The sequence below is a fragment of the Urtica dioica genome, chromosome 8 (assembly GCF_054948205.1).
Source record: "Urtica dioica subsp. dioica isolate 48M chromosome 8, U.dioica_male_clone48M_v1_H2, whole genome shotgun sequence".
Lineage (NCBI taxonomy): Eukaryota > Viridiplantae > Streptophyta > Magnoliopsida > Rosales > Urticaceae > Urtica > Urtica dioica.
Window position 1 is genome coordinate 33,885,105 of NC_142763.1, and position 13,909 is coordinate 33,899,013.

Sequence of the window (13,909 nt, forward strand, 5' to 3'; positions counted from 1 at the left end):
AGCTTATAAACTCATCCAAGCAAATAAAAAATAAAGTAAAAAGTCATGGGCAAAAATTAAACACCTATTTTTCCCTTTTATTATTATTATTATTACAAGCAACTGACACTTTCTTAATTTCTTTGAAGCATTTTGTTTTTCTTTTAGTATGTTTACAGCCTTTCTTTCAATTATTTTTATGCCTAGCCGAATTTCATTTATGTCGCATAAGAATGCTACATAAAGATCGTATCAATTACTTAAGGTTCTATTGTATTGTATCTGAATACATATGTTTTATTTTTTTAATTTTTAAATGGTAAAATTATTTCTATTTTTGTAAGTCATAAAAAGAACTATTTTGTCCTCTATATAACATGGTAAGTTCATTAAAAAAATTATATTGTTATTATATATTTATGTATTTAAGCCAGTAGTAACGCAGTTTTATTAATATTTAACCATTTTTAGATGAACTTATAATATGCCAATGATTACAAAATGGCTCATTAATAATAATAATTAATGATCATATATCATAAACTAACATTTGTATCAAAATTATAGATGTTACTTTTCGTTTATAATATTCTTAAATCTTTTATATGCACGTATGTAAATTTATATATATTTCTTTTATATGTGTGCGCGCGTGTTCATAAAATTTACACATACATATATAAAATTTACTCACTAAAGAGATAAAATTTAATTCAACCAAATATATGTACATAATTTATATTAAATATGACAAATTAGACTTACCTTTTTATATCTACATGAAAAGTAAAATAAAATGATTAATTTATGTCTGTATGAAAAATTAAATAAAAATTCATTTTCTTTGCGGCAACGCGCGGGCCGCTTTCTCGTAACCTCTAAGAGTCTAAGTCCAAAGTTAATCAGTTCATTTTTAGGCCAATAAAATTGACATTAATGACGAAAAAATGAATTGAAAGATTAGTCCTTAAAAAAAATCGGCTTCCAATCATAAAAAAGGGAAAAGGCTACCGAAAAAAGTAGTAAATAAGATTTTCTTGGAGGAGGAACAAAATTCTTAGTAATTGTTTATGAAAAAAAATGTAGAATAAGTTTATCTTTTATTGGCTTTTAACTACATTTTGTTAATAATTTTACTCAGCATGTAATAATTTACGATTCTACTAATTTCAAAACACCTTTTTCAAATACAATTCGAAATATTCAATTTGGACACTCTATACAATTATTAGGCGTTTCTTGCGTTTTCTAGTAGGCAATTGATAATGGGACATTTATCTATTTCTTCCATACACTTGTGACAACTACCGTTGGTTGGTCTTCATTACACACACTTTAATTGACCACGACACACACCAAAAAAAAAAATATAATAATACTAAAAAAAAAAAAAAAAAAAGACGTCTCTAGAGTCTAGACTACAAGACAAGAGGACTTCTCAATTCACAACCCACTCTTTGTCATTTTTCACTAAAAAATAAAATGAAAATATCATAAAATATCAATAAAGTAAAAAGAACCATAAAATATCAATCAAAATACAAATAATGAAAACCCAATTTCCCCAATCTTCAAAATCACAACGACAAATAGAGTTCATTCATTAATCATTATTATCCTTCCAAATACACAAAACCTTTTCTTCACTTCAGAAATTCAATCCATCGTTTCCCAATTTGATTTTTTATTCCGCTCGTTCGTTCATGCACAAAAAGTTTAAATCTTTCTATAAATCCTCCCGATTCTGAATCTCCTCCAAAAAAATCCCTAGAAATCCTCCTTTTGTGATTCCGAATTTTTTCCCAGAATTTCTCTCTCTCTCTCTCTCTTTGATTGGCCATGGGGTTTGAGAACGAGGCGAGCTCGTCGTCGCGGTCTCTCAAAGCGCCGTCGCCGCCGGCGCGAGAGGACACGCCTCTGATCGGAGACGCCACGAAGAAGCCGCTCTCGTCCAACGCCAAATCATTCGCGAACGTGATGATCGCCATCGTCGGCGCCGGAGTTCTCGGCCTCCCGTACACTTTCCGGCGGACGGGTTGGGCGACGAGCCTCGCGATGATCTTCTCCGTCGCGGCGCTGACTTACCACTGCATGATGCTCCTCGTCCGCACTCGCCGGAAACTGGATTCCCTCTCCTCCGCCTACGAGTCCAGCACCCTCGCCTCCTTCGGCGACCTAGGGTTCGCCGTCTGCGGAAACGCCGGGAAGTTCGTGGTGGACCTCCTCATAATCCTCGCCCAGGCCGGCTTCTGCGTGGGCTACCTGATCTTCATCGGAAACACCATGGCCGAGATGATGAGCTCCTCCAAGAGCCTCTACATCCTGGCGTGCCTCCCAATCCAGCTCGCCCTGAACTCGATCAAAACCCTAACCACGCTCGCTCCTCTCAGCATCTTCGCCGACGTAGTCGACCTCGGCGCCATGGGAGTGGTGATGGGCCAGGAGTGCCTCATCGTCTCCGATCACACGCCTGTCGTGAAGGCCTTTAGCGGATTCTCCGAGTTCTTCTACGGCCTCGGCGTGGCCGTGTACGCCTTCGAGGGGATCGGAATGGTTCTGCCTCTGGAGTCGGAGATCAAGGACAAGAGCAAGTTCGGAACCATCTTAGCCATGACCATGGCGTTCATCGCCGTAATGTACGGCGGCTTCGGGCTCCTGGGCTACTTCGCCTTCGGGGAAGAGACTCAAGACATTATAACTGCGAATTTGGGCCCCGGATTGGTGAGCACTCTGGTGAAGCTGGGTCTGTGCGTGAACCTGTTCTTCACTCTGCCTCTGATGATGAATCCGGTGTACGAGATCGCCGAGAGGCGGCTCTGGCGCGGGAGATTCTGCCTCTGGATGAGGTGGCTTCTGGTTGTGGCCGTGAGCGTCGTGGCTCTGACAGTGCCGAATTTCGGGGACTTCTTGTCTCTCGTCGGAAGCGGGGTTTGCTGTGCCCTTGGCTTCGTTTTGCCTTCTCTCTTTCACTTTCTCGTGTTCAGGGACGAGATGGGGAAGATGGCTATGATCTCCGACGTCGCAATCTTCGTGGTCGGGATATTCCTCGGAGTCTCCGGGACTTGGTACGCTCTGCAAGAGATGTTCGCCGTCAAAAGCTAGAGAGAGGACTTCGGACTGTGAAGCTCTTCTTTTTCGTCATTTGTTTGTTATTATTGTGTTTGCCCACACCGGAACCAGAACAACATTTATTATTAATGCCTTTTTTTTTTTGTTCTTTCTTTCTGAGCGGATTATGAACGTATACGATTTGTTAAATGCTTATGAAGTGTTATAGTAATAAATTTTATGTATCAAATCAATGTGTATAAGCTTTTATTTCTTTGTTTCTGTGTCTGTGTTTGTTGTGTTAGTGTCAAGAGAGAAAAGATTGTTGACAGACCATTTGGCTGGGGAGCCAGAAAACTGCAAGGCTTTCCTCTCGCCACACGTTCTTTCTTCAATGAGAATTGAATACTAATAATAATAATAATAAATGAACAAAATTAGACTCCGCCTTCTCTTCCTCTCTCTTCTCTGTGGCTGGTTCCGGCGGTGAAGAGGACCGTCGTTGCATTGAGTGTCCTCGTCTTTCGTAGTAGCTAAAATTATCGCCTTTTATATTCTCGATGCAAGGTTGTTAGAGAGACACCATGTCGATATCAAATTATGTTTTGGTGATTTATTTTTGTGGTTAGGAAATGGATTAGCCGTTTTCCACTACCATGTTTAGAGAGTCTTGTTAGAATTTTATTTGTTCAGCTTGAAGAATCATCTTCCTTGATGGCGATAGACAGTGGTTCCTCGTGTCAACAAGATCTTGCATATTTTGAAAGGGTTTGGATAAGTGCTCGAATACTAATGTGAGTTATGCATTATGTCATACTTTAATAGAATGCTCTGTTCAATTAAATAAATAAATAAATAAAAGAAGAGAAAACAGAATGGATGTTTGTAGATTAAGCCCGGATAAGAAAAAAAAGTATTTTCTATCTATAAGCCATTAGTGAGAAAAAGAGTCATTCTGTTAGTTTATACTTTATAGTGCTATCACTGCTATGACACATTGGTGTTTTGTGCGTAACATGTATTATAAATGGTATTTTTCAAACTATTTTTCTCCTCTTCTTTTTTTTTTGGGCAAGAAATGTTAGTGAATCCTTGTTCGATCGAAAGAGAGAAGTCCCACATGGGTAAAGAAGAGGAGATGAGTAGAGAAAAGAGGGTATAAAAAGGAACGAAGGAGGACGGTGAAAGATACTTACCTGGACGGGGTCAATGGGCGATCAAGAAGGCTCATGGTCTAGGCTTGTGACCTCCATTGCACACTAAGGAGGTGTGCTCGCCTATGGTCTCCCCACGTGGGAGAGCCAACGTCATTATTTCTTCCTATGGGGGCCTGCGTTCGCGCGGCCCCTGCCCAACCCTCAAGTTTAATCTTTTTATTCAGTTTATTTGATATTAATATTTTAATGACACTCTTGGTAAAATATATTTGGTAACTAACATACATATTTGCATGAAAAATAATTTTCAACAAGTTACTATTGTTTTGAACGAAGATCACAAAAATAAAAGAAATCAAGCTATGGTATTACGTTTTTTTTTTTTTAATGAAAATGACTAATATACTAATCAATAATATAATATTTGGCTCTTATTATTAACACGAGGAAAAATAGCTCCACTTATTAACGAAAAAAACAAATCACTTTCTTGCGTTTAATTTTAGTACTCATTCCTGCCTAGTTATCCTTTCCAAAAAAAAAAAAAAAATTCCTGCCTAACTGTGTGCAACGAAGTAGAATGAAAGTATGGAGCAAACATCAGTACAGGATGAAATGACATATACATTCATATAGCAAACTAGCGACCGAGTGTTTTTATTCACCGAAAAAAGGAAAGATGCACAACTCAAATAGAAATATATTCATCGAATGTGTGGAGGAAAAGAATGCTCAGAATTCAATATGGAATTCCTTCTCAACAAAGCTGGCTAACAAAAAAGAATTGAAAAAAAAAAATTACACAAAAAAAAAAAAAAAACAAAACAAAATTACATCGCAAATCATATTATAACAAAAAATTAATAAAAAAGTTTTCATATCACGCAAAAACCGCAAATGAAAATAAAAGAGTAAATGACGGCACTGGCATCATCTATATATACGATTATAGTCCCGCTAGCAAAATACAAATTGGAGAAAACTAAAACGCGTTCCAACTATCGGAGCTCTTCCTCGGAGTTTGGGCGTCAAAGGAGATCTTGAATGGGCCCGAAGAGCCGAAGGGGTCGGGTTCGTCGAGGGGCGGGAACCCGCTGTGGCTCTGGTCAAAGTCTCTGCTGCTGCTACGCATCGAGTCGAACCTCGCAAACGAGTTTTCGTTCGGCGGAAATCCGCTGTCGTAAGTGCGGAAAGAATCGAACCTCGAGAAGTTGTCGAAAGACGGGCCGGAGCCACCCGTCGGCGAGTTCCCGGTGTTGTAGAGCGGCGTGCTGGGGACAGAATCGTCAAAGTTGAACGTTCGGTTGTTCTGAGGGAGCGAGCTCGTCTGGGTCGACCCAGTTCTGATTGGGTTCAGACCCAAGTCCCCAGACCCGAAAAAGAAGTCGTTATTTCTCTCATGATCTGTATCCTGGAAAATATAACGAGAGAAAAAAAAAACATTAAGCCAGCAGTATTTAGAATACAATAGAAGATGACATTGGTGGCCAAGTCCAATGTTCTCCCCCAAAACATTGTAAAAGAGATCAACTCTGATTAGCAAGTAATAATTACCTTAATGCTACTAGAAGCATTAAAACCCCAAACCGAGTCTATGTCATCATTCATGTCATAAGCACCCCATGCTGGATCATCAAAGCCCTTGTCATCGCTGGATAACAAGGAACCCACAACAACATGATCAAACCACATGAATTAGCACCGGTCAGTTTTCACAATGAAAAAAAAGCAAATAATAAAAATAAAGAAACTAGAACTAAAAGATAAAACACTCGAACACAGGGCATTGATGAAGAAACTACCTAATTTGTTAAGATAATGGCTGCTAGGTCACTGGAATTGCCAGTTGAGATCTCAATCAAACAATGTGAGATATACGGAAAGATGTGATTGGTCACAAACACACCGATGACAAGAAATTAGCAAAAAGACCGTCCCATTAAGATTTCAGATAGGTCATGTGATCTTTATCATGATTTAGATGTCTTATTAATGAAAGATGTTAGCTTAATGATTAATGAATAGGTCAATTGAAAACAAAAAAGACTTGGAATTATGAATTATGAGCAGAATTTTTATATGGTTAAAACTTTTTATGACGCCATCAAGTGCATTTCGTCATAAAAGAGGAAACACAATGGTTAATGGAAAAACCTATTAATTGAGAAGTTAAGCACAAAGGCTGCATAACGTATTGTATTTGCAATAACTATAAAAGCATCGACCATGATAATTTGTTTCTAAAGGAAACAAAAAGCATGCATTGTCATGTGTACCTTTGAGATTCCCTATCATGAGGTGAAGAGTCTGAACCAAATGCCTTGTCGAAATTTGAATAAGAAAAGTCTCCAGATGGAGATCCGATGTAGCTGCTTGCACCCATTGGACTGTTTGTGCCCATCGGGCTGGTGGGACCCATCGGGCTGGTGGGGCCCATTGGACTGGTCGGATTACTTTTGCCGAAATCTTCACTCTTAGTGTGAGATCCATTTTCAACAACCCGCTCATCCACAATGTCTGGCTTATGCAACTTAACATCCCCATTAGATGAAGAGGTTGCTTTAGGAGATTCCACAAAGGAGGCCTCTTTTTTCTGAGGCAATACACATTTCTCCTTCGGGGGTGCTATGATGTTTTGAACATCAAGAGTGAGCTCTTTGACAAAAGTGAATCCTGAAAAGCAAAGTTTTGCCTAACCATCATTAGTTGTGTAACTACTTGAAGATAACAGCGGAAATAACAGTCCGGGCGTCATATCACAGGGATAAGTCTCTGGAGAAAAATTATATTGCGATGATTATAAAACGGGCATTAGGATTGGCAGAAATCAGTATAGACAGACAACACAAAATTACTGAAATGTCCAACTGAAATGATCATATTCCATCCATAAACGTACCTTCATCTTCAAACTTGTCCCAATCCTCATCCCAGTCAGCAGCTCCATCTTGAATGCCAGGTTGCCAGCCTTTTAAGGTAGGACACAAATGAAAGTGTGTAAGCCAAGAAAGGAATACAAAACAAAAAAGATATTAAAAAAATTCAAATCATTAAGAAACTTGTAATAGATGACCAAATGGTATTGAGCCATGGGTTTAAACAATCGACATAACCCTCATGATCAAAAGACTTTTTTTTTCTAGAAGCTCATAAATGTTCATGAAACTCAATGGTGTAAGTCTGAAAAGTACACACATCAAGTTATTTAGAATATATTTATATTTTGATAAATCATTTACAATATATCTCACCAAATGGAAGTTCCGTCAATGTTAAGGGTTTTCCACGTAATCCATATTTCTTGCAGCGCTCATTAAGAGCTTTCACGAGTTCATCAAGATCCGATTGAACCTTATCAGCACGCTCCTGAAACAAAAAGATCCAGAAATAAGATAGAATTAGGAGAAGAACTTCATCCACTGAGGTTGAGCGTGAATTTACCTGAAGATCTGTACTGCCACCTTGTTCCAGCTTGACAATGGCTCGGTACAACTCCATTTTTTTCTCCTATATTTTCATTTCTCATTATCATTTGGTAGAATGATACTCCATGAACCCATAACTATGTGTACTTATATAAGAAAAACTAAGAGGAACAAGAAAAAACTGTTGGCATGTATTTTAAAAAAAAAAAAAAAACATATATATTAATAAAGGCACTGTTAGAGAGTGTGTGTGTATATATATATATATATACACACACACACACACATATCAAAGGATGGATGATGATAGTATATCAAGAGCAAGAAGAAAACAATTGGCATCAGAACAGCACGAGGTAATCAAATGAAATGAAGGCTGAGAGGAACAAGAAAAAACTGTAGGCATGTATGATATTTAAAAATAATGACTTCAAAGTGAGCTAAAATGGGTCTTTTTTAAAAAAAAGTGTCATAAAATGGGTGGACCAAATGTTGGGCATTGACATATTGAATGAAGACATGAAGGAACAAGCTGTGGACATATATTATCTCCCCAGTCTCTGAAACGTGACAAAAATCAGGGACGTGCAATATATCACTCAGTATCGCTAATTTGCTCCACTTATCATTGATACCTGCATATCACGGAATGTAGCCTCCTCAATAGTTAGCTTGGAAGCAACGTCACCGGTTTGTTTGTATTTCTCTTCGTACTTTTTAGCTAGGGATTCAACCTGCAAAAATATGCAAGTTCATCAAGCACATCATAGATGTTGACTTAGAAAAAAGCATAAAAGCATGCAAATCCAACGCTTCATATATACCTCTCTCTTGTCAGCTGATGTTCTTTCCATGATCTCATTTAGACGATTGTCACATCTACTCTTGTAAAGAACCTTGAAACAGAGAAGGAACAACTAGTCAACACCTAAAAAAGGGCATCGGATCGGAAGCAATTATTGCTAACATGACACATCCATATGAAAGTATCCAAGTGGAGAAACCAAGACAACTTTATCCCAGATAAAATCTTAAGAGTATTTTTTAAAAGCATCAAAGGAGAAACCAGACGTTCTCCTCAAACATTTTCAAAAGTTTGCAACTCAGAAATTCTTTTGAAAACTTGCAATCAGAAAATTTTATGGGAGGCCTATGATAAGACTTTCGGCAGTAAAATAATGGAATTCAAAGGTTCTTAACAAGTTATTGAGTAACGAGTTATATATATATAGCAGCCATAAATTCTCCAATCTATGTAGTTATCACATTCATCGGCCAGAAAAAAAAAAAAAAAAAAAAAAAAAAAAAAAAAAAAAATGAGAATACACTCGGTTCATTTATAACCATCCACTACATGGCATCTCAGCTGACATAATGGCATTCAAATGTAGTGATATGAGCTTGTTCAAACATAGGCAAATCCAGTTGCTCGCGTGCACGCACACAACATACACACACATATGTATGTATGGATCTATGAAAAAGAAAATCTTCAAAAGAAGATTGGATACTCACAAGTTCTTGCATCTTTGCACCGAAATACTCAATTTTCTGTCTTGATTCCAGAATCTCTTTTTCCAGTTCTTCTACCTTCAGAAACAAATAGAGCCAGTGAGTGATATCCATATGATTATAATACTAATTATCTTATAAAGAATAGGTCCAAAGTGAAGATGTAATCACAAATGTGAACATAAGAACATTGAACATCATTCATATACTCGCCCAGCGTACACAATTCTCTCTTTTTATTAAAAGGAGATTAACAACTTACTGATGAAAAAAAATAAAAAGAACTAGAAACTGTAGGGGGCCTATTATTTTCTCTTCCATTATGGCTATGATATAATCGTGAATTCAGACACATAATAAACACTGCACAAAAAAGTAATTGGAGGAACAGTACTACCTTCTTCTCAGCTTCTGTTGCTTCTTTGAACTTTAAATGGAGAGCGTTTTGCTCCTCTGTGCTGAGTTGGTCTATGAGGTGCTTCTCCAACTCTGGAACCCTTGATTTTGGCTGACTGGCCTTTGACTCTTCATCAGCATGGGGAAAATCAACTGGTCTGGGAAGAGGGGGTCGTGGTCCCATTGCAGGCACTGCCTGCCGAGCACCGGGACCAGGGATAGCTTGCTGTTGCTGAAAACCCCCTACATGTTGTTGTTGATGATGTTGTTGTTGTTGATGTTGATTTTGTTGTTGTTGATGATGATGTTGATGTTGTTGTTGTTGTTGTGGAACTTCAGAGAAAATGGGCGCAAGTCAATAAAAAATTGATCTACGCGGACATGGACAGTCTATTCAATAATGTAATATCAGTCAGTTAAGTCATTACCAGATGGTCTCCAAGCTGCATTGCCAGCATTAGTAGTTGGTTGAGCAAAGCTGGAAACATCAAATATGACATTGCTTGGAAGAGTTGTTGGAATAGGACGTCCTTCTCTATATCTCTCCATAAAATATAGAGCAATACAGAACTCTCTAAGGGATAGCATGCTATCATTATCTTGGTCGGATAAATCCCATACTTGTACTAGTACATCTGGTAGACATAAAAAGGCGTAACGGTTAGAATAGTGTGATAATAAAAGAATAATTTTTTATTGAAGCTCTGGAAAACACATAAACCTTAACAGCAGACAGTACAACAGAAATTACAGTTGCTAACGTAAATTAGACTATTGTACAATTAGACCCAGCAACAATGTCAATTGGAAGGCAATATCTAATCATGAAACACAACTTAGATTTAAAATCAAATTATACATTTTTATCGTTGACTTTAATAACACAATTTGAAACTAGAAAAGAGTATCTGTTTTATCGGGGAGATAACATGTACACTTTTACTTTTATAATTACAGAAATGAAAACACAAACACATGAAATGCTACTAAGAAATTTTACTGAATCATAATGTGTCGGCGTAAAGATCATTTAGCTAACTCCACAGTGAAATGAACTTCTACCTCTAGGCAATCGCCAGCTGAGGAACAGATTGCGAGCTTGTTCACCAGTGATCTTCCCATCTTTATCAGTGTCAACTTTAACAAATACTTCCGCATACTTCTGAGCATCAGTTTGGGTCATCTTAGGCCATGAAACTTGGGACTGACCAGTTCCAGGTGCAACTCCAGGTATGGATGGTGGGGCTGGAGCCGGAGCCGGAGCTGGTCTTACGACTGACTGGGCTAGCTGAAACTGACCACCAGGAATCGGAGTCATCGCAGGCCTCGGCACTGAGCTAGGAATGTTTGATCTGACAGAAAGCTGGGGCCCTGAAGAATTCGGAACAAAGGCTGGTGCAGCAGGTAAACCGCGTGCAGACACAGCGTTGGTAGAAGCATCTTGCTTTGGCTGCACTGGAGTTGCAGAAAACACATCAGCCCCAAAGAATGAGTCAGAAGCAAAACCATTCCCAGAAACATTTGTGGTGTTGGTGTCCTTGATTAAAGTTCCCAACGATTTTGACCCTGAATTCGGCTGTGATGTAGATGGAAGTGAAGGTGCTGATCCTGGTGTTGTAAGCCCAAAACCATCAAGGCCCATTGAAGAAGTAACTCCTTTACTTTGAACTTGCATGGATGTTCCCGTTGGAGCACCAACAGTACTTCCAGCGGTCCATTCATTTAACGTGTTTGGGGTTGGAGTCTGAGGGCGAGGCGCAATGTTTGGGGTTGGAGTCTGAGGGCGAGGCATAATGTTTGGGGTTGGAGGGCGAGTCCCAGCAGAAACAACTCCCCTAGGAAATCCTTGTGTGGCGACACTTTGCACCGGCTGAGACGCTGTAGTGGGTGTCGGTAGAGGAGGCCTTGGAGCTGCCGCTGGGGCAGAACCATGTATCGGTTGAGGAGCGGCTGCGACATTTATCTTTGGTGCTGGTATTTTCGCTGCAGCTGGGGTGTATAACGCTGCTTTTACAATGTCTGGGGTCAATTGACGATTGCTTTGGGCCACAGTAACAAGTTTTAGGGCATTATAGAACTCTGCTCGGCCGAGGAAATCAGCTTGTCTCGGGTTAGCAAATGACCATACCTGCCAAAACAACCACCAGTGTAAACCCCAAGGCAGCATATGGAGATTTCAGAAGAATATATACATGTGCTACGAAATGAACATGTACACACGAAGTAGTCAGCGCCTGTAAGTAATAATATAATTTGAATAATATTTGTTCATAAAATCAAAGCCATTGTAATTGATTTCATAACGCTCCCGCTCTAGGGTACATAGAAGACAGTGATATTGCAATCCTGATATGCCCTATATTTGATGGGGGGAAAAAGAAAAAACATGGACGAAGAACACTTACACAAACAAAATTCATCAACTGCTCGAATCTCAGATATTAGACTGTGTCAAAGTCAAACTTACACCGCCCAACTATGTATTACCCTTAAAAACAAAAAGTAGACCCCTAACTTCTCTAGCTTAGTTTAATTTTTTCAATCTAATGAATTAAACTATAGTCAAGCCTGTATTCAGAACTAGACTACTATTTAGAACCAATAAGAGATCATTATTCAATTAGGAATCCTTCGTACAAAATTTCTAATTCACACACGTAAAACTATGTAACAGTCGAGTACAAGAACTGCCCAAATCTTCATTTCGAATCTTACTGATCTGATTAACCTATAAATTTAACTATTAAACTGCTGTAAACGTAAATGATTCTCTGAATTCGGGATGATTAAGTTATGTTTGAGCTGTAATCAATCACTTGAGCCACAAATAGACAAGTAATCCACATAGCACGTGTTAAAAAAAAAACTCATAATCCACATCAAATCACAAGATACTACCACAATTACGAACAATTATATACACATATGACAAACGATGTAGAACCTGTGCGAGGACGGGTTTCGGCAAACCAGAGCCTAGGAAAAAAGTGACTGCCTCGGCGCCGCTGATTCGGCCATCGCGGTCCAAATCGGCTCGTTGGAAGTACAAATCGAACAGATCCACATTCCCCGCATGACTCTGCGAAGACGCCATAGATGTATGGACTTACAGACGGCGATTTTTGGCAGCGCGATTCGCCGATAGATCAGACCATGAATTCAGCCGTGGGGACTAAATCGCCGACGTGGAGCGACGGTGATAAGAAGCCCTAGCTTGTCGGAGACGATAAATCCGAAGGTTTCGAAACTTGTCGCTCTGCTCACTCTCTCGCTCGCTCTGCGATTGAGAGAAATGAACAACGAAGAAGCAAAATCACTGGTGATGGGAGCGAAAGAGAAAAAGAGAGATGATCGATGTTTTTCATTTTTCCATTTTCTGTTTTATTTTAGGACAAAAAAAAATAAGAAGAAAAAATAATTGAAATGTCGTACCGATTGATCGTAATTACGAATGCACTGGGCCAGTATTTACCGGCTTGTGCCCGGCCCGTTAGCCTAGATAAAAAAAAAACGACAATAATAACTTGTCGTACACAAATCAGTACGAACACTACTTGTGCTTTATGGTCCAATCTCTTTTTTTTTTTTTAGTTTTTCAAAATTAAAAAAAAAATGTTCATTGAACAGTATTTTTGTGAGTAGATGAAATTCCTCTACTTTATATATATAACATATATGCATATATATAATCATGAAGGATTTAGTTAAGGGTCAAGACAACAACAATCCCCCCTAAAAATTACACTTTTTTCTATTTTTTTAATTTTTTTTATCTTGAAAATTTATAAAATAACTCTTCATTATTTTATTTTATTTTTGGTATACTAGCTACTCTAATTATTGTCCCTGATAATCACTACCTAAAAATTGATCCTCTAAGTTGGTTTCGAGATTAAAAAAAAAAAAAAAAAAAAAAAAAAAAAGTGTACTTTATTTTCTATATCAAATGAAAGAGAATGAAAAAAAAATAGACAAAAACAAATAATTGAGTATAATTTAAAACTTTAAACTTATAAATGGCTGAGAAATAGAAAGAGAGTGGAATAGAGATAAAAAAAAATAATAATTGGGTATAGTTTAAATGGATTGGTTTGCCTCATCTAAAAAAGGTTTAGAAAAAATGACGTCGGCTTAGGCATTTGAATAATAAATTTGTTATTCTCTCTTTTATTACCAACTAGTTTTTGGGCATGGCCTTATAGATATTTTGTTTCATATATAAAATTTAGGTAGTTGTATGCAAGGAAAAAAAATGTCGTTTTCGTTACCGTTTCGAGCCTCCTGATTTACGGAAAATCGTCATGCCGATGGAAAATCGAACGGAAAAATTGTGAAAAATGGCAAGTGAAATGCCGTTTTCAAATGCCGTTTTCCATGGAAAACCGACGTGCC

General features: G+C 38.1%; 2 protein-coding genes and 1 non-coding gene across 3 annotated transcripts; 2 read left to right on the top strand and 1 right to left on the bottom strand.

Moving 5' to 3' along the window:
- The first annotated feature begins 1,496 nt into the window (after positions 1 to 1,496).
- Positions 1,497 to 3,307, top strand: LOC149389404 (amino acid transporter AVT3C-like). Its single transcript, XM_089624052.1, has one exon. The coding sequence runs from the start codon at positions 1,819 to 1,821 to the stop codon at positions 3,079 to 3,081; it is 1,263 nt and encodes a 420-aa protein (XP_089480178.1). The 5' UTR covers positions 1,497 to 1,818; the 3' UTR covers positions 3,082 to 3,307.
- Positions 3,308 to 4,215: 908 nt separating this feature from the next.
- Positions 4,216 to 4,378, top strand: LOC149389405 (U1 spliceosomal RNA). Its single transcript, XR_016301111.1, has one exon. It is a non-coding gene; the product is annotated as a U1 spliceosomal RNA (small nuclear RNA).
- Positions 4,379 to 4,817: 439 nt separating this feature from the next.
- LOC149389406 (uncharacterized) lies at positions 4,818 to 12,852 on the bottom strand. The gene is made up of 13 exons (XM_089621996.1): positions 12,462 to 12,852; positions 10,580 to 11,645; positions 9,946 to 10,152; positions 9,519 to 9,850; positions 9,125 to 9,199; positions 8,434 to 8,505; positions 8,245 to 8,343; positions 7,626 to 7,691; positions 7,436 to 7,550; positions 7,084 to 7,152; positions 6,461 to 6,857; positions 5,739 to 5,835; positions 4,818 to 5,595 (listed from the first exon to the last, which is right to left on the bottom strand). Exons 1-13 carry the CDS (start codon positions 12,609 to 12,611, stop codon positions 5,167 to 5,169), a joined length of 3,174 nt encoding a protein of 1,057 aa, XP_089478122.1. The 5' UTR covers positions 12,612 to 12,852; the 3' UTR covers positions 4,818 to 5,166.
- Between the last annotated feature and the right edge of the window lie 1,057 nt (positions 12,853 to 13,909).

Coding starts and splice junctions, on each gene's coding strand:
- LOC149389406 (XM_089621996.1), bottom strand. CDS start 12,611: ATGGCGTCTTCGCAGAGTCATGCGGGGAATGTGGATCTGTTCGATTTG. Junction 9,851..9,945: donor TGCAGCTTGGAGACCATCTG/GTAATGACTTAA, acceptor TTTTCTCTGAAG/TTCCACAACAACAACAACAA. Junction 8,506..9,124: donor GTGCAAAGATGCAAGAACTT/GTGAGTATCCAA, acceptor CTCTGTTTCAAG/GTTCTTTACAAGAGTAGATG.
- LOC149389404 (XM_089624052.1), top strand. CDS start 1,819: ATGGGGTTTGAGAACGAGGCGAGCTCGTCGTCGCGGTCTCTCAAAGCG.